Source organism: Pleurodeles waltl, chromosome 11 (assembly GCF_031143425.1).
Source record: "Pleurodeles waltl isolate 20211129_DDA chromosome 11, aPleWal1.hap1.20221129, whole genome shotgun sequence".
NCBI classification, from domain to species: Eukaryota; Metazoa; Chordata; class Amphibia; order Caudata; family Salamandridae; genus Pleurodeles; species Pleurodeles waltl.
The window spans coordinates 805,155,091-805,179,407 of NC_090450.1; the positions used below are offsets into that span (position 1 = coordinate 805,155,091).

Below are 24,317 nucleotides of genomic sequence, written 5' to 3' on the forward strand. Positions count from 1 at the left end.
GCATCTAAGGTTGAAGGTGTATTAATTTCAATGCTACTGCATGTAGATGATACAGTGAACCACGATAAAACAAGTGGTCAGCAGCATACTCGTAACTGCCTTAAAAATACTGCATCATAGCCATCTGATAGTAAATTATGGAAAATCAAATGTCCTCATTCTTACTAAACGAAAACACACAAAAAGACGTTGACAACTGTACAAGGGGTAGATTGTTACGGCCCCCTCCTACAAATACCAAAGGGTCTCGTTCCAAACAGGGATATTTTGCCCGGAACAGCAACTTCCTTAATGCTCAATTTGCTGAAACAACTCGAGTGGTGCACCAGTGAATCCCCTGTCTGATGTCATCAAGGCACAGTTCATGCTGTCATTAACCTCCACCTGCGAAGTGTTCCCAGAATCTGTGATCGATTGGCTGGACGCAATCCATGGAACCTTGTTTAGGCGGTTTTTCGGCCTTCCTACTCCGTGACTTGCCCAAATTCAACTAGACTTCAACACGATCAAACCGCATCATTTACAAACATAGCACAAATTACGTTTTTGGCAAAGATATAAAATTCCAAAGCAAGGTGTGTTAAAATCGTTTTTATGGACATAAATCAGGAAGGGTTTGATAAGCAACCGAAGGCAATATCAGTCGTTTCAGTTCTGCACAAAGCTTGGGCATCTTGCTTAAATCACCAGTTTAAGATGTGTTATCATGGTTTTAATGAAATGTTTCAACGTTCTTATGTGTATACGAATGAGCTTTTGTAATGTTTTTTTTGTTACCTGTGATAAAGAAGGTCCCCTCCAGACATGCTTCAATCGCAGAAATGTGCATGGTGACTATGTGGCCCGTCACACAAGTTCTGCAGACGCTCCTGCTTTGAGGGTGCCTTTGAGAGAGACGCAGTTTGGACAGGAAGTTCAATAAAACCTTCTTTATCTAAGATTGAAATTGTTTGATGGTGCCTTCTCCTCATTCCCATGTGTAATACTGCAGAATTTACCAACGGGAAAGCTCTTGGACGCAAGAGTAAGATAAAACTGCCTCTGTTACTCCTGGCCCATAGATTATATGTAAATATCAATGCCCTTCTCCCGACCTCTCATCTCTACTCTGAACTGGGAGGCTCAAGCTCCACCCTGTTCAGTCATAGCAGGTCTGGAGACTCACCTGTGCCGCCGACATCAGAGGGAGGATGCGAGATTCACCTGTGCTACGAGCAGCCAGAGGTAGGGGTGAGTGTCAACAGTGCCTTGTGCAGCTACAGGGGGCCTAGGTGACTCACTTGAGCTGTGGTCTTCAAGGAAGGCTCACTTGGCGCTGTGGGTAGTAAAAAAAACTTGAGACTCACACTTACCAATATGTGTTGTATGCCTACTTAGGAGTTGCCTTGGAAACTCACCCCTGCCTTGGGCAGTGAGAGGGGGCTTCAGTAACACACCTGGGTCATGCACAGGTAGAGTGGACCTGGGAGACACCGTTTTACCGAAGAGAAAGGATGATCGAAGACTCGCCGGTGCAATAGATAGTCAATTCACGTGAGTCATGGGCAGTCTAAAGAAGCCTGGAAATCTCACCTCTGTCATGGGTGGTCAGAGTGTTTTGTAGACTCACCTGCATCCTGGGCAATACTAATGTGCTGTTGGTGCCTGACTTTTTTCCCTGGGCTGTCCGAGAACCCCACTTAAGTCACCGAGCCACCCTGGAGCTACAGGAGGTTTTGAGGAATTCAAATGGGCATTGGGTGGTCAGTGGCGACTTGGCAATTCCAACTTTTGTGTAAGTGACTGGGGTCAGCTAACAAGGAATCTCCATGTCAGTACAATAAATGTTTTTAAAAGACATTGATTGTTTTAATATGCACAAACAAAAGCACACAAAACTGTAAAGCATACAAGTATTACTTTGTTATAGTCCTGAGACTCTGCTGCTGCCTTCTTTTATCACATGTGGCACCATACTTAATCAAGCAGTATCTGCTGAAACAAACATCTAGGGCTCCAGCCTTGGTATGTTAACCTGACTGAAGCACTGAAAAAAACCACCACTATTGCAGAGACACTCTATGGCTTCCCCAAATGCTCAAACTACTATTACCTTTCCTTACCCAGTCCTCTACCTCCATCAGTTCTCAAAATCACTTGGAGGGAGGAGGATGTCTCCACTACTAGCACAATTGTAGATGGTCTCAAGGTCCCTCCTCTTTGGTCTTGACCCCAATGTTATCCAACAGTAGTGCATGGCCTTAATCTCCAGTCAGATGATACGGTCCTGCAGTCTGGAAGCTCTCTCTGAATCTTTGTGCTCTCAGGAGAAGTGCAACCTTGCATCTGTTGTTACCATAGCGTCTCCTCCCACCTGACCTCCAACCAGCAGCGAAACTGCACCCTCCACCTTGCCTGTCGCTGCCAAGGCCACCACAGCCTGTTGGGTGGAGAAGCCCATCCGCTCAAGCTGCTGCAATCTAGGTTGGGAAAAGGGAGTATGAGAAAAAGCAGAAAAAATCTGTGTCAAAGAACATCCATCAAACACTGGTGAAGCCACTCTGTCAATAAAACATTTAACATATTTAAACATAGGTTATGGTGAAAAAGAATGGTTTTATTTGGCTAAAACAATGAAAAAACTAACCAGATTTAACTTGATGTTATGCTGCTCGGAAATCTGAGTGCAATAATTTTTCTTTACCAGGCACCAGCCAACAGTGGCAAATAAGAAAATTTAACTAGCATTTTATATGATAGGTCTCTTTTTTTGCTGCTTATCAATGCAATACTAATGTGTTTGTAACTGCGAGACATCATAGCACTAACAGCTTACTAATGCTCACCCTAGTACGGATGAACCTGCAGTGGGGCAAACTCCTTTGTCACTTCCTGGCATCCTTTACCTTGGAAAAAGGTTCTGAGGTTCAAGCACCTCCTTCTCATAGTATTAGATGCCTACTAGCACCCCCAGACCCGGGGTCCTTCCATCTGAGCCACAGCCTTCTGGCTCCTCTGTGATCCACCCTACTAGCAGCGTTGCATGGCTGCAACTACGCATACAACCACTCAGGTAAAAGCAAACCGCCTCTTCTAAAACTTCGCCATATCTGCATACAGTCCCACTCTCCCTTAGCCTCACTGGGACCACTTACAGGAAACGAGAGGATGTCTGTGCCCTGACCTGTAAGGAGTATTCCAGTGGCCACACACCTGGCAGCACGACATCAGGATCCTTTCTCTCTCTCCTCTACCGAGGATAGGCCCTTTCTTCTTTAGATTAGGAGAACAGTTCTTCTCCAAAGTTACTGCAATCCCACCGCTCAATCACAAACTTTGATTTCATTCCAAAAAAGAAAAGTCCCTGACAAATCAATCTCTCACCACCAAGGGGTAAAACCCTATCTAGGGTAAACAAAGCCATACAGTCAAAGGAATGGGGCAAATAGGAACGTTAGGAAAAAGAGGGGTCTGATAGACTCAAGTGGGTCCTTATTTTATCTTTGCATTACCTCGTTCACGCTCATTCCAGGAAGTGAGCTCCAAAGGCCTACACTGGGGAGTTTCTACATTATTACTTAGAACATTTGTTGAATCCCAATAAATGAGAGGACTGTCCATGGTCCCACTTAAATCTGCACTGTCCATGGTCCCACTTAAATCTGCAAGCAAATGTAAAAAGAATTAAAGCCCTCGACTCTGGGTACTTTCGATTTGAAACATGAACCATTATGGACCCTTCTTATGCACTCCCTGGGTGAAGAACCAAGAGTCTGCACAGGCCCTCTTTAGTGTTAAAGAGAAGCTGGTAAATGTGATTACTGCATTTCTTACCCATGTTTTTAAGAAGGATGAAGAGGAGTTATCCAAGGGCACTATGTCGAACCCCTTATTCAGAATACAAACACATTTTTCTGCATCACACATCCGTGGGAAAAATAAGAAGACTATCAACTACGTATCCGTCCATTCCTTGAAGACCTGCAGCAGTTATTAGGATGGACATGGAGTGCGCTTCAGGGGCCACGTGGTGCTATGTCCTCACTCTATCAATCCTTCAAATAAATCAATATAAGAACCTCCCTGAGAAGTCATTTCCATGTGGTATTGTTCCTGATGGATACTCTGTGTTCTAACAACCCTGCTAATACATTTTCTCTGTGGTTATTATATCTTTGCACTATTACTCATCTTCAGAAATATCCCCAGGCGTCAAAATGGATGTGTTATGTTCTTAAACTGCTGATAGCAAAACTACATGGGTAAATTAGTTTACTTAATTTGCTGGTTCGACAATTGCTTGCCTTGTGATCGGTCTAAGGTAGGTTTATCCCTTATGGTGAAAATTCATTTTTGTAATGAGTAAAGTAAAAAGTTTTATTAAATAGTCAGCAGCAATCATTCTAACCAGGTTGTATTAGACCGGGGGCTTACACAAATTGTTTGATCCTGTGTGCAGGTCACACTACCAGAACCTAAACTGTTACCACTAGAGTTAATTAAGTTCACAGAGAGCACATGCCTGGCCAACAATCATGCAGTATGCTCAGGTCAACTTGGGTGGAGAATGCTTGCCAAATGCACCACCTGCAGCTGCTAGCAGAGATTCACTGAATAATTATGGTTCTCTTGAAAGGGACTACAGCACTGAAACCTGAGGACTACTATAGGTGCAGAATCAATACTGGAACTAAACACTTTGGAATAAAACACTACTATATAGCAATCCCCAACCATTCAGATTTAGGAACCATACTGTGAATATAGTCTTTCTGGAATGAAGGAATGCCAACTCCACCCACACCCCCAACACGTCTTTGAGCCTTGCAAGGCCAATAAAATAATGTACCAGAATCATCTACCCATACAGGTAGAGATAGAGGATACTCTACGTCTTCTGAGAGAAAGAACAACTGCTCATTTAATTCATTCAAGAAATCTGGCCTTGTGGCCCTGGTGGGACTGCTACAGAAGTAAAAATGTAACTACCTGCCTATTGCATGAAGCTACCCCTACAGCCACGGTGTCTTCTCATTGCCTCAAGCTAGCCTCCCCCACTGTGTTGCACCAAATTCCATTCATCTGGAGGAAAGCTACATTTATTTTGAATTGTATGACGGTAGAAACCGTATTAAGGACTTATTGCGGCATACACTGGCTGCAGGCTCTGTCCCTTTCCTACTTGGGCAGTATAATCGCATGGCATATAGTTTACCACCTGCGACATAAACAGTGCCCTCTTGCCCTCCTCTGTATTTGGGAACACAAGCAAGGACCAGCCGAAAGATATAGGCTGTCTTGGTAATGACTGGGCAAGCCATGGAACACTAGGGGCTACATAGCCCTTACCCCTCTGCACTGATTTTGGGTTTTATGCAATTGAGGGTGCACCTCAGGAGTGCTCGGTGGCTGAAAGGGACACAGCCTAAGCAGATTTGAGGACACCATTGAAAATGTGCCCGCGTCGCTCCCCTTTCTCCCTTGAGAGAGATGGAGGTCAGGTTTGCTATATTGACCATGGTGGTCGCTGCTTGGCCATCCTGTCCACCAAAATAACCTCCTGGAGGCAGCTACATAGAATCTGGTTATCTCAACATCATCTAGATCACAACCCAGAGTCTACGTCATCAGCAATGTTAGAGGTATAAATGACCACTGCTCACGACTTTCACTATTATCGCTCTAATCTTGTTTTGGCAATACAATCAAACCAATTTAATTAACTATACATTCACATCTATATTTAGCGGGCATGGAATTTCAGAGATCTGCAAAATGGTTTGCTTTTTTCCCAGCTACATGTACTGATAATGGATGGTGGCTCCCCAGTGATGGGTATTCCTGTCTAGTAAAGGGTTAGGTGTACACCTGCTTCCAAGAGTTATTTTGGCCTGTTTGTGAGCTTGTATTTTAACTGCCTGCAAAGGAAAAGTTATTTTTGACTAAGTGTAACCTTCTGTCTTAAACCGGTCATTATAGTAATCTACTGCTTTTAAGTCAATCCCTTATGAATTGTAAAGGGTTTAATGTAAAGTGCTCTGAATGTCCACTTGTCTGCTCTTGTCATTCTTTTGACTGCTCTATTCGCTTCTATGTGTTGTTGCTTGTGCGTCTCCTAGATCCTCTGCAATTAAGATGTCTGGGAAATGTCTACACTGGAGTTGGGATTATCAAATTCAATATCAGTATTTGCACTGAACTGGGAATCAGAATTGTTGAAATCCCTATTTGTATATACACGTCATATTTTATTGTTACTGTTATTTTATCACATCGTAATGCTGTCGTCTTGATGTTGTGAGTTGTTTTTCTGAGCTTCAGCTTCATAAGAGGGTTCACTAAAAGGTGATCACTACCAACGTCTGCTGCCCTTCTTACTCTGACATCTTGCAGTGATCATCTCCAATTGCAGCCTATCATCAAGTAGGCAATTTGGTTTCTGTCTCTGCCACTGGATGAGCACAATATTAGTTTGTGAATATCAAGAGAGGCCCCTCTTATGACCAGCTCATATGTGACATAAACTTTCGACAGTCTTTCTCTATTGTTGCTCATTGTTCCACAACCTTCCTTTCCCATGGCTCAGTCATGGTTCCTGTTCCAATTTCCCACTTTAGCGTTTAAGTCTGCCATCACAGTTTTTAGATTGTGGTTCGACACAGCTTCAAGCTCAGCTTGCATCTATTGGTAGAATATGTCCTTGACTGTTTCCTCTGCATCATTTGTTGGGGCATAGCACTGGATAATGGTAGCGTTGATGTGTGTGCCTTTTAAATGGCTGTCATGCATCTGCTATTGTCTAGCTTCTCCTCAGCTAACCATTTCTCTGTTCCCTTGCTCAGGATGATGGTTACTCCTTTGTGATAATTGTCATTGTCCCTTTCCAAGTACAATGCTCTCTCCCCTGCGGTGGTTTTCATTCTGCCAAGTGCGTTCCATCTAGTTTAGATTACCCTCAGGATGCGTAGGTTGCAGCACCTCATCTCAGATGTTACTTGAGGAAGCTTTCCCGTGCCATACATATTCTGTATGTTTCAGGATCCAATTCTGGTCTTGCACCTGGCACTCAAAAATTTCGGCATCCTGCCAATAGTTTTCTTGTGGCTTTGGCAACATTCAATCAAACATGTCCCATGCAGAGACTCTGGGAGTCCCTTGTGCCCAGAAGATTTAGTGATTAATGCTGCCATTTCCAAAATAAATGTTTTTTATGGGATTATTAGTCTTGTGCTGAAGCCCAACCTGGAGGACCAGTGGTGTGCGCATCATTTGGTCTCTACCCTTAACCTGTCTGTCTTGGACAACCCTGCCAGCAGATTAAGCTCCTGCCAGCATAACTTTCCAGGTTACTGAGACATGTAAGCCCCTTGACCACTTCAAGCCAGCCAAGTAGAAGAGGCAGCCAGCAGAGGAGAACTGTGGAAGGTCTTCAAGATCACGAAGACAGTTACTAGTAAATCACATGCAACATACAACACCCCTATCAAGGAGAAGCAGCAGGGAAAGAGCAGGAATCACACTGGGTTGAGCACTTCAAAGAGGGCTTGAACTGTCCAGTATCAACACGTGAAGCTAACATCTAAAAAACTGAGACACACTTGACCCACCACAGAGAGAGTAGAAATTGTTACTGCCATCCAATGAATGGAAATGCTCCTGGCCTAGACAACCTGAATGAAGAAATGTTCAAGGCAGACCATGAAACACCAGCCAAGATCCCCCAACCACTGTATACATCGATTTAGGAGAGAAAGAAAGTACCATATGATTGCAACCAAGACATCATCATCAAGATTGCAAAGAGGGGAGCATTAACCAACTTTAACAACTGCTATGGAATTAGCCTTGTGTCAATCCAAAGTAAAATCCTGACATAAATCATTATTCAGTGCATTTCTGGTGCTGTGGGCAAAGATTTAAGAAAAGAACAGTCTAGATTCTGCAAGGACAGAGGGTGTGTTGATTAGATCTTTACGCAACATCAGACAGCAGTGCACGGAGTGGCAGAGACAACTATACATCAACTTCATTGGCTTTGAGAAAGCCGTTGACAGTATTCACAGTAACAACCTCTGGTGTGTACTTCGAACCTATGCATACCGCAGCAGATAGTTCTCATCATCAAAAGTTTCTATGATAATTTAACTAGCAAAGTGGGAAATAGTGAGTATAGTTTTAAAACAAGACCATGTGTAAGACAGCAATGGGTGATGTCAATGTTGCTCTTTAACCTAGTTACTGACTGGGTGACAATACACAACTGATGACCAAGCAAAAAGCATTAGCTGGACCATATTCTCTACACTTGCGGATCTTGAGTATGTGGATGACTTGGCCTTGGTCTCTTACACACAGAAGCATATGCAAGAAAAGATGTCTCAACTCTACCTCTATGACGAAAAGCTACATCGCCAAACTGTCATCCTACCACACTAGTAACCTGAGTAGAATCTTGTACATTTTTTTGCTGTGAACCATCTCTAACCAGTAACTGCTCACCAGATGCCAGCAAGAGAGCGTGGACAACATCATTATGGGAAAAAGCTGGAGATGTATAGGACACACCATCAGAAAAGAGCAGGCCTCTATCACAAAAAAGCTCTCCAAAGGACCTTAAAGGGCAAACAGAAGAAAGCCATGTAAGGAACACCTGGAGGCGAACTGTGGAAACAGAAATGAAGACCCTGAACCACAGCAGGGGCACCATAAAGAAACTTGCCCATGACAGAAAGAAGTAGAGGCTCTTCATAGCTGCCCTACATAGCAGTCTGCATTGTGGGCAGTAAGTAAATAGTAAGCAAAGCGTTCTGGCACCCATTGGGTCTTGCTCATGCCTTATATACTTATACATAAAACTCCCAAAATAAAATACATTTATACATTTTTTTCCAATGTAACTTGTCACGTTTTCCAACTATAATAGCATAACGTTAACACTTGGGAGTGCCATCTTTAACTTCATTGCTATTGTCTGAAACATTTCAAGTGGAGGAGAGGCACACAATTCTTTATGATTTGAGGTGATGAACTCTATCCAACGCATCCACATAAAATAGCAAAATAACACACATCTCTTTTGCACTTGAATATGTCCAAGAATAGTAAGAAGGAAGAATGATGGAGTTGCCAAGTGTTAACTTTCAGCTGTTAATCCTGGAAGACGTTAGATATTGATTTTGTGATTTCGCACAGTGGATCACTCAAAGCCTAAGAAAATGGATTGCTTGAACCTGCTCTTTACTCATACCCCTTTGAGGCCCCTTTCCATTCTCAGCTCCCATCTTCCCACACAACCAGATGAACTTACCTTAGTGCAGAGACTGAGGACTTGGGCAGCTTCAGTTCAGGGTCTTCTAATTCGCTCTGCTGCAGAGAAGCCGCAATTCCAGCCTGCAGCATCTCCTCTTCCATTAGCGAGCGTTCCAGCACAGTCAAAGGAACATCTGCGTGCCAGACAGGAGGAACCCATGGAGGGACTTGGTGCACCGGAGTATGTAACTGTTCCCCAACCTGCAAGGGAGGCTGCTGCATCCAGTTGTAAGCTGCATCAGGCCCACTGCTGAGAGGATCCTGCACCCCACTGCTGCTTTGGAGGAATGGGGAGGTCAGACCCTGAGATGGACAGTGTGATACCTCAGGCCCAAACAACCTGTGAGTTAGGAGAGACAAATCAAGGATGGTAAGTCCAGGATAAAAGAGAGGAGGAAAAAACGCTAGAGCAGAAACAGAATACTTGCAAGAGATAGAAGATAAGAGTCTCCCCTGTTCACCTTGCCATCCCTTTCAATCCCTCTCCTCAATCTGTTCCACACATTTTCATCTCACATATTTCAATAGCCTTGACTCCTTTCCACTTCCTTCTGTTCTGACTCCTTCAGTTTTTGCACTTTGCGTTTCTTTGCCCATCCACCTCTTTCTCCTATATTTTGCATCCTTCCCTTCTTTTTGTCTCCTTCTCCATGTCCTTCCTATTCATTTTATTTCCCTTTCTGCGCCCTACCTTCTCCATTTCTCTCAAATACTTTAGCTCTTGCTCGTCCCTATTTTAGTCATTGCCCCTGTATATGACCTAGCCTATTCCATTTCATTCCACCTTCTTCATTACATCTCATTCCTATATCTACTCCCTTTCCATTTGAACGTTTCTGTCTCCATCTCTCTTGTATAACTTTTTCTTGATCTATCTCTGGCTCTCTACCATAACACCCACTTCCCTTTCTTTCTGTCATTTCCCCTACACATCTTCCCTGTGTTTCTACCTATTTTCACGTCCTCTTCATCTCTCACCTATGCCCTGCTCTTTACCTCTGTATCCCTTCTTCTTTTTATATAGCTCCTGTTTCTGCCTTTCTTTCTGTTTCGCTCCTACAAACCCCAAACAATTTTCTTCCTAGCTTCTTTCTTTAAATCTCCCCCATATCTTTCCTCCTGCTGTACATTTCTAGCCAATTCTGCTCCCTTAATACCCTATACATTTTCACTGTTCCTTTTCCTCTACCTACATCCAACCATTGTTTCTCACAAACCTGACCCATGTCCATTTGTTTCTTCCTTCTTCCTCTCTTGCCTTTGGATTTCTTCCTCTTCTGCCTTGGCACATCCTTTTCCCCTCTAGCCACCCTCCCGACACCGATATTCTTTTATCCGAACATTTCTCTCTTTGTTTTCTTCATTTTGCCTCTCAAATTCCTTTGCACACTTCTCGCTCATTCCTTCTCACAATAAATTAAGGAAAGCCTGGAAGAGATGCTAACTCTAGTTGTAGGTTTGCACTCGGTGATTTCCTCTTTGGTGTTTCGTTTGGTTCTTTACGAGGTGCTCTGAAGCTAGTCATGACATTTGTTGTCCTTTATATTATAAACTAAATTGTTCTTCTCTATATCTTAAACTCACTGCCCATACTTTTCCCTCCCTTTCTGTTTTTGTTCTCCCAATTTCGTCTTTTTCCTTGTCCCATTCACTATTTACTGTCTCCTCCACCTTAATTCAGAAAAATATATTGTGTTGAAAGGGAAAGCTGCAAACGCTGAATTATTAACTAAAACAAATAAAATGGAACATAACAAACTCAATAACTGGCAGACCTGTTAATGTAAAGCCAAGAGACAGAAAGGAAGAGGAAACAGAGTGAACCAACAGTTGGAATACTGGAACATCTCTGTGTGCTGGTCTGGATAAGGCGTGACGGGAGGTAACGCACTGTACCTGACAGATAGTATAAAGATCTGATTAAAACATAAACCAATAGAGGCTGCCAGAGCTTCAGCCTCCCAACTACAGCAAAGACGAACTCCAAGGGTTTCTGGGAGCTGTATCCAAAGATATAAAAATGTGGCTTTTCTCTAGCTCCTCCATAGTGCAGCCTTAAAATTGGCTGACTTTAACCCATTGATTTACACAATGTGCATGTGAAGGAAAGTTATTGTGTGTGCACGATAACACCAAACAAGCTTTATACATAGTAAGCACGTCTCATGTACTTGCATTAGCAGCATTCAATCTGCGGCTGAGGCCTTTCGGACAAATAAGGTAACCATTAAAACAGCCCATTTCACATTTTTTGGACTAGAATTCCCTTAAAAAGGGGCCCGGGCGCTCACTCTAGATCTTACAGGTTTGAACAGCATTTGAATTCTTGGGCTTCTACGTGAGACGGACAGCGGGTAACGCCAGCATATCTCAGCGCTCAAATGGATCCTGTTAACAGATTTCAGATTATTTTCATGTTTTAAACGTTAAATACATTTATTCTGATAATTATATTAAATTCTAATAAGCCAGTATGGAGTTTGCATTTTCACGTTTTAGATCGGATATTGATACAAGTTCATGACATGTTACCAGTTTAAGGAAATTCTCTTTTGGGATGACATGGTACTTGGTTACTTAAGCTTTTCATATTGGGTTTCTTAAGAGAGGTGAGAGAACTCGAGTAGTGGTAATTGCCTCGTGCAGAAGTCAACCATTGCACAAGGCAAAGAACATTATGTGGAACTGCAGAACATCTGCACCTTTTCTTTCTCAGTACCCCATTTTCTAGGTCTCGGTTCCACACTTTCACCATACCTGTTCTATTAGCCACCATTCATTCCCTCAGGCTTTAGTTCGACACATTTGCAAATGCAAACAATTCAAGGACAATGGTTAAATTTAATGTTGAAAGAACAGATATTTTAGTAGTCTGTGCGAGTTCGGATCCCTGCAACTCCTCATAATGGCCTGCTATTAGCTCTTGTCCTAAACTTGCTAGTGTGCTCAAAACCCAGGGCGTTACAAATGGCTCTTAGACCAAAAAGACAATTCTCTGATGGTCTGTGCTGCACTCTAAAATTGAAAAGACTGCAAAAATATGCGGCACCTACGAATTGAAAACGTAACAGGATATATGCTGGGTCCCAGCAATATACTCTCTACTTAGGCATGGCTAACTCACTACTGAACTGCTCTGACATCCTCTAAAACGATTCAGCAAGAAATGGTGGTGAGTACTCTTGAATTTATTTAGGCCAAACAGGTTATCGTACTGCGCCAGGACCCCCTTTAAGTGTAATGCACAAATCTCTGCAGGAGAAATGCCAGAAGATCTTACAAAGCTGACTTATCTGGTACTGGTGACCTAGACCTCTAACTTAATTTTATGGTCAGGCACTCATTTCTAAGAATGCAAAACTTGGGGTAGACTTTTTCTGTCCTTGCACTCATACTCGAAAGGTAAGATTAATAAATGAAGTAAACTTGGATTTGCCTTTAATTCTGACCTTTGGGTTTTCATGATCTTTGCTTTGCTCCTTCTTAGCGGTGGATGACCCAGCATGTAGTAGAGCACTCTAGTAAAGGTCTTTAACATAAAAAACAGAACCCTCAAAAGACAGAGGCCCTCATTAAAACATTGGTGGTAAATCCCGCCTACCGCCACGGCGACGGCCTCCAAAAGACCGTCGCAGTGGCTACCTACCATCCACCATATTATGACCATGGCTGGAATTCCGGCTACGGTCATGGCGGCGGACAGCAGTAAGGTGGTGCTGCTGCCAGCAGCATCGCCACGCCAGGAGAACGCCGCCGGCCATACCATGACACATGATACGGCCTGGTGGTGTTCTGCTGGCGGGTGCTGCTGCTGGCATCAGCACCGCGTCCCATCTCCTGCCGGAGGGCCCCCCTGCAAGCAGGTAAGTCAGGTTCTCCAACAGAGCAGGAGGGTGAGGGGTGTTTTGTGTGTGTGATTGTTTTTGTATGCATGCATGCGGGTGTGAGGAGTGTGTAATGCATGGGTGTGAGTGTACGTGTATGTTGTGTGGATGTGTGTGTGTGCTTTTATGTATGTTAGTGTGTGTTGAGGTGTGTGTGTGTATGAATGTATGCATGCGTGGGTGGATGTGGGTGTACGAGTGTGTATGTCTGTGCGTGTAGGTGTGGGTATGTCGGGGAGGGAGGGAGAGGGTAGGTGAGAACTCTGGGGAGGGGGAGACCCCTATCAGTGCCAGGGAAGGAATTCCCTGTCACTGATAGTGCCTACCGCCATGGTTTTCGTGGCGGTAAGATTGCCGCGAAAACCATGGCGGTAGGCGGGGTCATAATCCAGAGGGTGGGATTGTGACAGCCGCCGGGCTGAAGACCGAAGTCTCCAGCCCGGAGGCTGTTACCACCCTGGCGGACGGAGTGGTACATTGGCGGTTTGGCTTGAGCCAAACCGTGAATGTCATATTTTGGGGAAAGGTACCACACCAGCCTGCTGGCAGTACCTTTCTCCAAAATAACACTGTCCGCCAGGGTCATAATGAGGCCCAGAGTCTTACTCCACTCGTTACCATCTAACATTTCTATTGAGAAGCATTCAACATCCTTGTCACACACTTCTGCTTTGTAATCCAAGCCTTGGCCACCTGCAGACGGATTATGGTGTGCTGGTGAGCCTTTCAAAAAATGTTTTTAACTCTGCATGTCATACAACGTGCAGCAACTCACTCACAGGTCACGCCACATTAGGAATCCTCTCGATACGGTGGTTCACAATGGAAGCTCATACACATTCAGGATGGTCTGCTTATTCTATAAAGATCTTCGGATGTAAACAGCTAAAATATAAGTCTGACAAATGTGGAACAACCTTTCTTCCTTAAGGTCTCTATTCACAAAAAGTAATAAGGCATGAGCTAATCCATCTCAGGAGCAGACCAAAGGCCGGGGACACTCTTCCCCCTGACCTTTCTAGACTCCCCTCACTCATCATGTTCTGGAAAGAGCTTGTATTTCTGCTTACATTATCTAAATCCTTTTACCGCAGGCTACCACCTCTGCCTCCCACCCTCTTTAATATAATTGTGACAAAAATCTAGCTTAGTTCAGCAGTAGGTAGATTTTATTTCTCATTTCCTATTGATATCCACCCTCGTGCACTCAGGCTCCCCAGATTACTTACAGCCTAAGGGCTGACACTGACCTGCCATCATTGGTTGGTCCTTACTTACAAAGTGACTTATTTCTTACACATATCCTAATGGATTCATTCTTCCTCGGTGCACCATTACACAAATGACTTACTTCATTTAATTATTATACATATTTTTTAAATTTGTAATACACATCCCATGAATAAACCGTGTATAGATGCAGGAAGATTAAGAGACTTGAGACAGTTCAGCTATTTTAACATCAGCCAACTTTTCTGGTCTTTCCGTAAGAGCAACAAGGAGTGATCCTTGCAAGGCTGAAATAAGAAGCTGTAACAGAGCTTGGGACTCAGCACTGATTTGGCTAAATTTAATTATATGAATAGGTGGTGGCACAATTGTTAGTGCAAAGTTTCCTGAAGCAAACAGCAAAGGCATCGACAGGTGCTTTTTCATGCAAGATATTATGGTTGGCAGCCCATGAAACTACTAGTGTACCACAAAAAGAATTTAAAATCGACACTGGCTTTTATGGTTAACCAATGGACGATCTTCCTCAGGCGCAAGACTAAACACATTTCTGTAAACCAAAAAAAAGAGAATAATGACTGCATTTAGAACTCACTTTGATGCACCACTTCAGAGTTTAGAAGGCCTCCAAATAAGGCGTTATTTTTATCCAATTTTGAATTGATGACCACACTCAGCACCAGCTTCCGGAAGTCAGTGGGATGAAAGCAAATCAGTTTGTCATGTTCATGCATTTTATACTAACAGTCCTTGACCACCCACATCAATGTGGGGAATGAGACATCTGCAACTCAAACAAATCCAAGATTTTTGCAGCTGATTGAAAGAACTTTGTGCGGACAAGGACAGAGAACAGGGAATGACGATATATATTGAAAACCCAGCACCATTCCTCCCGTCTTGCCTGTATTAAACCATTGCTCCCAACGACTGGATGGTCTTGGTCAGTCTAGAATTCTAGATATCAAAGTTGTCTGTCAGACCAGCTACCTGTAGATACTGCTTGGTGTTGTCCACAGAGAATGGGCTTTAAAATCTTCTGAGTGTTGGAAGTGAAGTAGATTTCTAATATCAATATCCAATAGCAATGCAGAGTAGGCTGATGTTTTGGGAAATCAGCAGTTATCTGCTACAGAGGTGGTTTGATGAGGTCCTGATGTAAGGAAGAATAAAGTAATGCAAGGTGACTTCTGAAACTCCCTAAACTTAAGCGATAGGATTGACAGCCAGCTATAAATCTAACATAATAAACAGGCACAGGTTTCACTGATCGGCGGCTAATCGTAGCTCATCCTTTTCATCACAGGGGAAATGCCAGTGCCATGTCTAGGCAAAAAGCATCATGATAAGGGGCTTATACCTCATGTTCCTCAAGGGCCGCTAGTAGTTGGATGTAGGGTGCTTTTCTAAAGCCTGTGACAACGGAAGCCATGTGATACCTCAAAAATGATTAAGAGAAGCAGGGGACACTAATATTTTCTTTAACTGTGTCAAAACTCCTGTCTTTTTTCTATGTACAACTGGTGCCATGTCAGTGGCCAGGGAACTGTTCACTATGTTAGCGGCATGTTCTTGCTTCCTTGTTCCAAGGGCCTCCCCATCACCCAGTAGACCCTTTTACACCATGCTATATGACCACTTCTTTCTGTACTGTTTCATCAATGGCTTGCACTCTTTCGCCATACCACTGAAAATACTTTTACTAGCCCAGTGAAGGCATATTTGTTTACAGCTTATCAGCAGAGTCCTCCAAGTACCACCAGACAGGGACATGCTGGTCCCTCACTGCTGAACATCCTTGATCTTTGAGAGCCCCTGGTGGTAGGCTCCTAAAACAATGCTATATTCAGAGCTTTCCCTTGGAATAATTGCACCTAGGAAGGTGAGCGTTTCTCAGTGGTACTCTGCATAGACACTGTTTCTACTCTACCCTTCACTATGGCGTTAGATCCCTTTAAAGAAGAGGGCAGGGAGCTTTGCCATGAGCTGCTCCATATGAATAATCGCTGTACATTTTCGTGCTTATTCTATATTAGTAAACGCAAAGCCAGGACCAGAGCTATAGACTCATTTAAGCAGAGGGCCCATCTAAAGCTGTCATCGGATAGACAGAGCTCCATGGAACACACTTGCTTCATTAAGACACAGAACACTGATCTTACTCATATCCCACCAAATAGACACATCTGAAGATAGCTGAACATCCTTTCGCACTGTTCAGAAATAGTTGAAGGAAATGTCTTACGACCTCTAACGGTGGCACATGTCCGTGGGATGGACAGTGCTCTGCACTAACTTCAGTTCTCACGGCCCCTAATGCAAGTGAGGTAAACCAACCCCATACATGGCTCATTGATATTCACAAAACATCCACAATAACGAAGACGTGGGGCCTGCAGACCTATGGCCATAGATGCCACTGAACCTGCTTCACTAACGATAGTGATGCACATAGCCCTGTACCTTTTCCCCCCTGTATCCCTGCATAATTCCCTGAAAGTCTCCATTTCCCAACTTTCAGGCTCTCTACATCTCTCCCCTTTGTCTCTCTGCTTCTCTCCTTTCTTTCAACTCTTGCTTCTTTCCACTCTGTTGCCTCCCTGATTTCTCCTATTTGCCCACACTCAGCCTCTGCCTTCTCTCGATCCCTCCCTTGTACCCTCCCATACTTCCTTAAGGATCTCCACCCTCCTCGTTTCTTTACTACCTGGACCTCTCAACCCTTTTATTTGCTCTCCCCTCTATCTGTCTATTCTGCCCTGCATCTGTGATCTGCTCTATCTTCATCTTCTTTATCTCTCCATTCTCCCCTCTATCTCTCCACCTCTTCATTCACCATTTACCTCTTCTTTCTTGCCTGTTATTCAATCATGCATTTCTCCGTTACCACCTGTATTCCTCCATCATTTTTTTCATCCATTGCTCTCTCCTCCTCTTCATTATATGCCCATCCCATCTCTCCATTCTCCCCGTTATTTCTTTATTCTTTTATCTGTCTCTCTTTTCTCACCTGTATCTTTTCATTAATTATTGTCTTACCCGAGGCCGTGCTCGACTCCCCCTCACTCATTCAGTGTAAACAATTCCAGGCCCCGAGGCAGACAGGCAGACACACAAACAACAGTCCAGCCGGCCTCCTAAGTAAACTGTACCTTGTACAGGGCAGACTGCCCCCGCACTCTTTGGGCCCCGGCGCCACTGCACCGCCTGGACCACTGTTGCATGTCTCGCACCAAGCTTTTAGCTTCATCTTGTAATCAACCTCTTCTGAAATATTTTGGGGTGCAGGCCTTCAATGATTTTTCTTACCTGGAGAACAATAATGAATCCCCTGCCTCGGGACAATACCCATTCATCTCATTGCACGATTTTGTAAATGATCTGCAGGACTTTAACAAAAGGTCAAACATCCTATGTGTTCTACCACCGCAATAGTGAAAGGGGAGCCGTGCTACAGATAAAACTACGGCTGTTTGCGCTTTCAGTGCTCGACAGCATCAGGTATTCAGCAGCTTTAGTTGCAAGTCTGGTCTTTTATTGTTGCTTTTCCCTGACGCGTATTTCCGGCCTGTTCGGGGGACGTGTGTGCTTACCACCATCGGTTAACCTTTCTTTTCTGTGTAGCACCGTTTTGTGATGGGAGAATCGTGGCAAAGGTGATGACGCCTCGAAAACGGGGGCTCGTTGGTTTGTGTTTTCGATGCTTGTGGGGGAGGGCTGCTGCAGCGAGTTTTATGCGTCCCAGGAGAAGTGGCATTTTGTTTCACACTCCCATAGGCAAGGGGGCATACGTCGTGCCCCTGTGGGGTACTTCTTGCCCCTGTGAAGCCCACCAGCCATGGCTGGAGGTTGCACTGAAGACATCTATAGGAATCTGATGAGGCATTTGGATTTTTTTATAGCGATTTACCATTTCCTGAGTCTGTTTACACAAGACAATAGGTACTTGTGAGAAAGGGATGTGCCCTACTTTTATCCACACCGAGGCTTTAGCTCAAAAGAGAAGTATTCACCAAACGTAGTTATTGATCACGATTGAATAGATCTAAACTGTGGCCACGCTGTATTAAGGAGCAGTAGACGGATTACTGCAGTTTTAGCGCATGAAACGGACCAGACTGGATAAAGTTAACTTGGAGAACTATCAGGGTAGAGGTGCTATAACCGGTCATCCTGGAGGAGTACCTTTTACACGGGTTAAAATACACTTAGAGAGTAATCAAGAGTCAGCAGACTAGTCCCCTAAGGTAAGAACCCGTTGCCGTAGCTTTGTGTATATCTAGCGAATATTTACTACAGCATTTTTTTAAAGTGCATATATGTCGCCTTCGGCCCGTTATGCAGCCAAGTGTTTCCACATTTGGTTCGGATCAGTCCCCAAATAAAGCAGGACTTTATTTTAATAGTCTGATGAGCCAGAAAGTACAGTCTTGGCCTCCGTTCCTCTGCCTTGGGGGCTATAAGTGCTTAAAAGTAGGTTTAACTGCCTATTTCAAGTTTTTTACAGACACAGGGCATTTTCACACTTTCAGAAGACAGACACAAGTAGTGCCAACCCATTCAAATCTACGTCTGGCTCCCACATTCCGCTGAAAGTTATGGTTGGGTCACAGTCTCATGGAGCATTGATTGTTCACAGGAAAGAACATCTCCAGCTCCCAGCCTAGCCGCTGAAGCCTAAGAATGCCCAGGCTCTGTAGAGGAGTTAGGATGCACCTACAGACACTCTGGAGTGGGGGGGCACATTATGGGTTCTGTAAATGCAAAGCCTGGGCCTGGATCTGCCTGACGGCTACAGTCCTATTGGGGATACTATGGAGATGGTCGCAGTGCCAGTGAATGATAGATCCCCTCCACACAGGCTACAGTTTCTATGGGGATTATTGGTGTAAGCAAGCCCTACCATCGAATGCATTGTAGTTGCCACCTTCGGATAAAAGATGACAGTAAGGGGTAATACCGAGATTACTTGAAAGTAGAGTTATTGGACTACACAGGCAAAGGGAGATACTGGTGGGAAACTGCTATCTCAAAACTGCATTTAGCAAATTCAAATTAAACAAAAATTAGGTGTCTCAATATGTGGCTGCTCTGAAGTCGGAAGCTGACTCCCACAAATGACATGGAAGTGCCATCCTAACTGTGCCCTATCTCACCCAATTTGGTTGATCACCTTCAAATGGTGACAGGTCATACGTCAAAAATAATCCATCATCTGCTGCACATTCTCTCTTTTAGAAGACTCTCTTGCAGTGGCACAACCAATCAATCACCCACACCAGACACGCCCATACACACCGCAGACACCTGCCAGTGAAGGAGGCAGCAATGCGGCTCCAGTCGCTGGACAGTCTATCAGCGGAACTACTTGGTGGGCGTGCAGGGACTCTACACCCTATGCACTAATGAGATCTGGTCTCCAGACACACTCACTGGCACTCTTTTGAAAAACATCAGCATAGACATTTGTAGCTAAAATTTGTTACTAAATGATGTACCATAAAATATAATTCATAAAGTAAATTGGGATAAAACAGTATTTCCCTCTTTCTCTACCACGTATTCTTGCACTCATTGTCTCACCTCTCTCTTGCCAGTGGATCGGTGTGGGGCAGGGTCCACTCTCTCCTTAGGGACGGTACAAAGTGAAAAAAGGGGTTTCCTGCAAGTGTGTGGCAGAGGGTTTGATACTCAAGCTGTTCCAGTGTCTGCTCAGTCATCTCGAGCCAGGACAGAGCCCCAGTAGAATCTGTGATTGCTTAGGTCAAGGCAAAAGTAGGAGTGGCTACAAGATCTGGTCTAATAATGGTTACCATCAGCACACTGGTTTTTACACATACTTTTATTCCTCCTACGCCTTCTGAAGAGTCCTCAATCCCACCCACTCATCTGCAACACAACTGGATCCAACTGACCCATCTTGAGAACGCACCTTTCTCCACCTAGTGTCAGGTTAAAGCACACACTCGTCCTTAATATTCATTGCCACACCCTAATGCTCCAAACCAGAGTGCATCATTCACTTTACACCTAAACCATCTACCCCATCTGGAACCTCATACTTCAAGTATAAGTAATTACCAATGACTCTAACTTACAGCCAACACACACCCCATTTTATCCATCAAGTTTCACTCACACTCATACTCAGTGGGTCACCCATACGCTCTTGAGATCAAAACCCCTCAACCAAGGTTGCATTCAATTCTACTCTTTATCCCCAACGTACACCAGTAATCATCGCATTTCAATCACACTTTACACAATTCTCATTCTGACTGACCCCTCCAACACTCCCACGATTTTAGACTTACTTCGCACAAAACTTATCCATAACTTCACCAAATGACAGATCTCACTACACACACACATCTTACATGTCTTAGTCTCACTGTCAGTCCAAATACACCTACAATCTGTGATGCCCCACCTCAACTACGCCTCATTTTCATAATTATATGTTGAATCCTAACATTTTAACCATATTTTATACACACTGCTACATCCTAACAACATCCCATAGGAATGCCTCTTCATGTAGACTACCCATGTCATCATCCCCATTTTAACTAAGTTTGTTGTTCCCTGTGGTAAACCTACCCATATTGTTGCGCTCCATTTAGGTACATTTTCACAAGGAAGCTCACACATCAATTATTAGATGCCACCCTTACAGTTTGGAGGATGTGTGTTATGCATGAGAAAAGTGTATGTTTTGGCTTCATTGAGAAATGCATGCTGTGCCAGAGAGCAGAGTCCGGTGTGCTGAATAGATGACAGTGAAAGCTCCACTTAACACTTCTGGTGGTATACAGCAGTGCTTAAATACGTCTCACAGGAACTACACATGCAATTCTCATTAGTAAAATGGGATAGAAAGGCGCTCAGCACCAGAGAGTTTGACTATGGCCAGAGACAGTAGGTGCTGCAAATGCTGATTCTGATAAAGACGTCTAGCTGCAGATTCCTCACTGTTTCAATATTCCCCAAGGTCAGACTTCATCCAGAAACTTTCTTCGAAGTACCTCTGTGCCCCTGAGGGTGGCGCTGTGTCTCACCACACAGACCCCAGTCTGCTCCGGAAGTGACATATGGGGCCTATAAAGGTGCCACTCTCGAAAGCTGGCCTCAGTTCCTTTCGTTCTGTGCCTCTACAGCAGTGTCTGGATCTTCTTGTCTCTCAAAGACTGCTTTTTAAAATATTTTTCCTCAAATTTTCAGCAGTGTGCACGTGATGTCACCCCTTTAAAAAAAGGTTTCAAGCCCTTTACGGACTGTAGCAAACAGATGTTTCGGAGAGATCCCCATCAGGTTTGCCCGTGGTGTCTAGGGTCATGCAACATCTCTGAGACCTGCGAAGACTGTGCATCAATGAACCCTAAAGCCATCAGGGAGTGCAAGTTGAAACTTTACATCACCAAGAACAAGACAACACAGCAACAGCCCCGTGCCAAGGTGAGCTTGTCGCTCAGTCCGCTAGAACCGTAAGCCCAACCTGCCAAGTTTCTTTTGTGTACTTTTACAGGGTCACAGCCACCTGATGGGAGGTAGAATCCACCAATTCTATCTCAGCTGGCAGGAGATCACATCGGACAAGTGGATGCTACAAACTGTCCGAAGAGTTTATGCTCTACCCTTTCTTTGTTCTCTGCCGCACTGCCCTACGTCACCCCAATATTGAATAGAGGACCACCCTTCCTTGTTTTTATCATGAAGAGCAAACACTTATAGTCAAAGGAGCTATTGAGGGTATGCCTGTGCCAGAAGAAGGGTGTGGTCGTTATTTTCACAACTTTCTGGTGCCCAAGAAGTAAGGAGATCTTCAACCTATTCTAGATGGGCATCCTCGCAATGCCTTTGTCTGGGAGAAGTTCAAAATACTCACCTGGCCCAGGTCTTATCTGCTCTCAACCCTGGAGACTGGATGGTGGCATCGACCAGCAAGACGACTATTTCCATATTGCCATCCTGCCAGCCCATCGTCACTACCTGCAGTTCCTAGTGGGGAGGAGCATTTTCAGTTTGCTGTGCTCTCCTTTGGTCTCACCAGTGCCCCTAGACTGTTCACAAAAGTGACGGCGGTGGTGGCAGCACAGCTTTGGAGGTCAGGGGTCGTAGTCTTCCCCTACCTGTTGAAAGCAATCTAGCCCCAGGTAGTTGTCAACCGACTCCAGACTACGGCAAACCTCCTGTCATCTTTGGGGTTCACTATCAACGTGTTTAAGTCACACTTGACTCCCTATCAAATGCTCCCCTTCATCTGAGCCATTGTAGACACAGTTTAGTTTCACATCTTTCCCCCGGGAAAGAGAGACCAGGTCATTCACGCTTTGATTCCAATCATTCAGCTTTGGTCCTGGATTTCAGGTAGGTGGACCGAGGCTGCTGGGGCTGATGACCTCCAGCATTCTGCTGGTCAAGCATGTTGGGTGGCATGTGCAGGCTCTGCAATGGGATCTGAAGTCTCAGTGGGCAAAACATCAAGGGAACTTCTCCAACCATTTTCAGATTTCAAAGGAGACTGCAAAAGATCTGCAGTGGTGGTTGTTTAACCGCGATTAGGTCAGACGCAGACCCCTCTTCCCTTCCCCATGCAGAGCTGACAGTGGTGACCGATACATCACTTCTGGGATGGGACAGCCATCTAGATGATGTAAGATCAAAGGCTTCAGGTCCCTGGAGGACTCAGGGCTCCACATCAACCTTCTGGATCGGGGGGCTATCTGCTTGGCGCTGAAAGCCTTTCTACCACTCAAAGGGAGGCTGGTATAGGTGCTAACAGACAACACCACAGCTATGTGGCACTACAATAAATGGTGAGGGGGTCACGGACCCGGTGCCAGGGGGTCTTACGCCTCTGGAAACGACTGGACCACCAAGGAACCCTACTAGTGATGAACCATCTGACAGGATCACTGAATGCAGGTCAGATAAGTGTAGCCTTCGACACCTAGCAGATCACAAGTGGCAATTACACCCAGAGGTGGTGCAAGGTTTCTCACACAAATGGCTTGATCTGTTTACCATTGCTGAGCATATGCAATGTCAGCATTTCTGTACATTGGAGTTTCCAAGGCATCTATCAATCTGAGAGGAGCATCACCTCGAGAGAAACTCAGACTCCTGTGTGCCTTCCCATCAACAGCACGCCTGCCTTGAGTTCTCAAGAAGATCAGAACAGACTCGGTCCAAGTCATCCTAGTGGCTCTGGACTGGACACACAAAGTTTGGTATCAACAACTCCTGGGCTGAAACATATATCCTCCAATCAGGCTCTTCCTCTGAGTGGACCTGCTCTCACTGTAACAGGGCAGGGTTCTGCAGCTGGGCCTGCACAACCTCCACCTTCAAACATAGAGATTGTGCGGTAGCAGCTGAACACTTCTAACAGTTCCCCGGAGGTGGTTGATGTCATCTTGGCAGTCAGGCGTTCCTTGACCAAAACTGCATACACCTGTTGTTGGGACAAATGTGTGGTTTGGTGCGGCCCTCACCTGGATGACTGCCTCCAGGCCAAACTGTCTGATATTTTATTACTTGTTCTTTCTCTCACACTGCAAGAAGTTGCTCTGGGCACAGTTAAAGGTTATCTTTCAGCTGTCTCGGCCTGTTTAAGGTTGCCTGATCAGACCTCTTTATGTATATCGCCTATTGTGTAGCAATTTTTGAAAAAGTTACAACATGTTTCTACCTTCTCCATTTGTGATGTCCCAATGGGATCTCAATCTTGTCCTCACTTATTTAATGTGACTCCACTTGAACCAGTCCACAGCTGTCCTTTGCAGCTTCTCTCCATTGAAACTGTGCTGCTGATTGTCATTACCTCTGCATGGCATGTGAGTGAGCTTCAGGCGTTGTGTCCATCCACCACCTTCTTCCTTGATAAATTAATTACATACTAAAACCTCCTTTCTA

At 44.5% G+C, this 24,317-nt stretch overlaps 1 protein-coding gene across 4 annotated transcripts in view; it reads right to left on the reverse strand.

The window, feature by feature from the left end:
* Positions 1-1,824: 1,824 nt before the first annotated feature.
* The window catches only part of RHBDD3 (rhomboid domain containing 3), a 179,550-nt gene continuing 157,057 nt past the window's right edge, over positions 1,825-24,317 (reverse strand). For all 4 annotated transcript variants that reach the window (XM_069214567.1, XM_069214571.1, XM_069214568.1 and 1 more), the window contains exons 4-6: positions 19,986-20,151; positions 9,287-9,628; positions 1,825-2,459 (exon numbers count right to left, since the gene is read on the reverse strand). In XM_069214567.1, the coding sequence (XP_069070668.1) occupies positions 2,303-2,459; positions 9,287-9,628; positions 19,986-20,151 (665 nt within the window). In that variant the 3' untranslated portion in view covers positions 1,825-2,302. The remainder of the gene's footprint in view (positions 2,460-9,286; positions 9,629-19,985; positions 20,152-24,317) is intronic.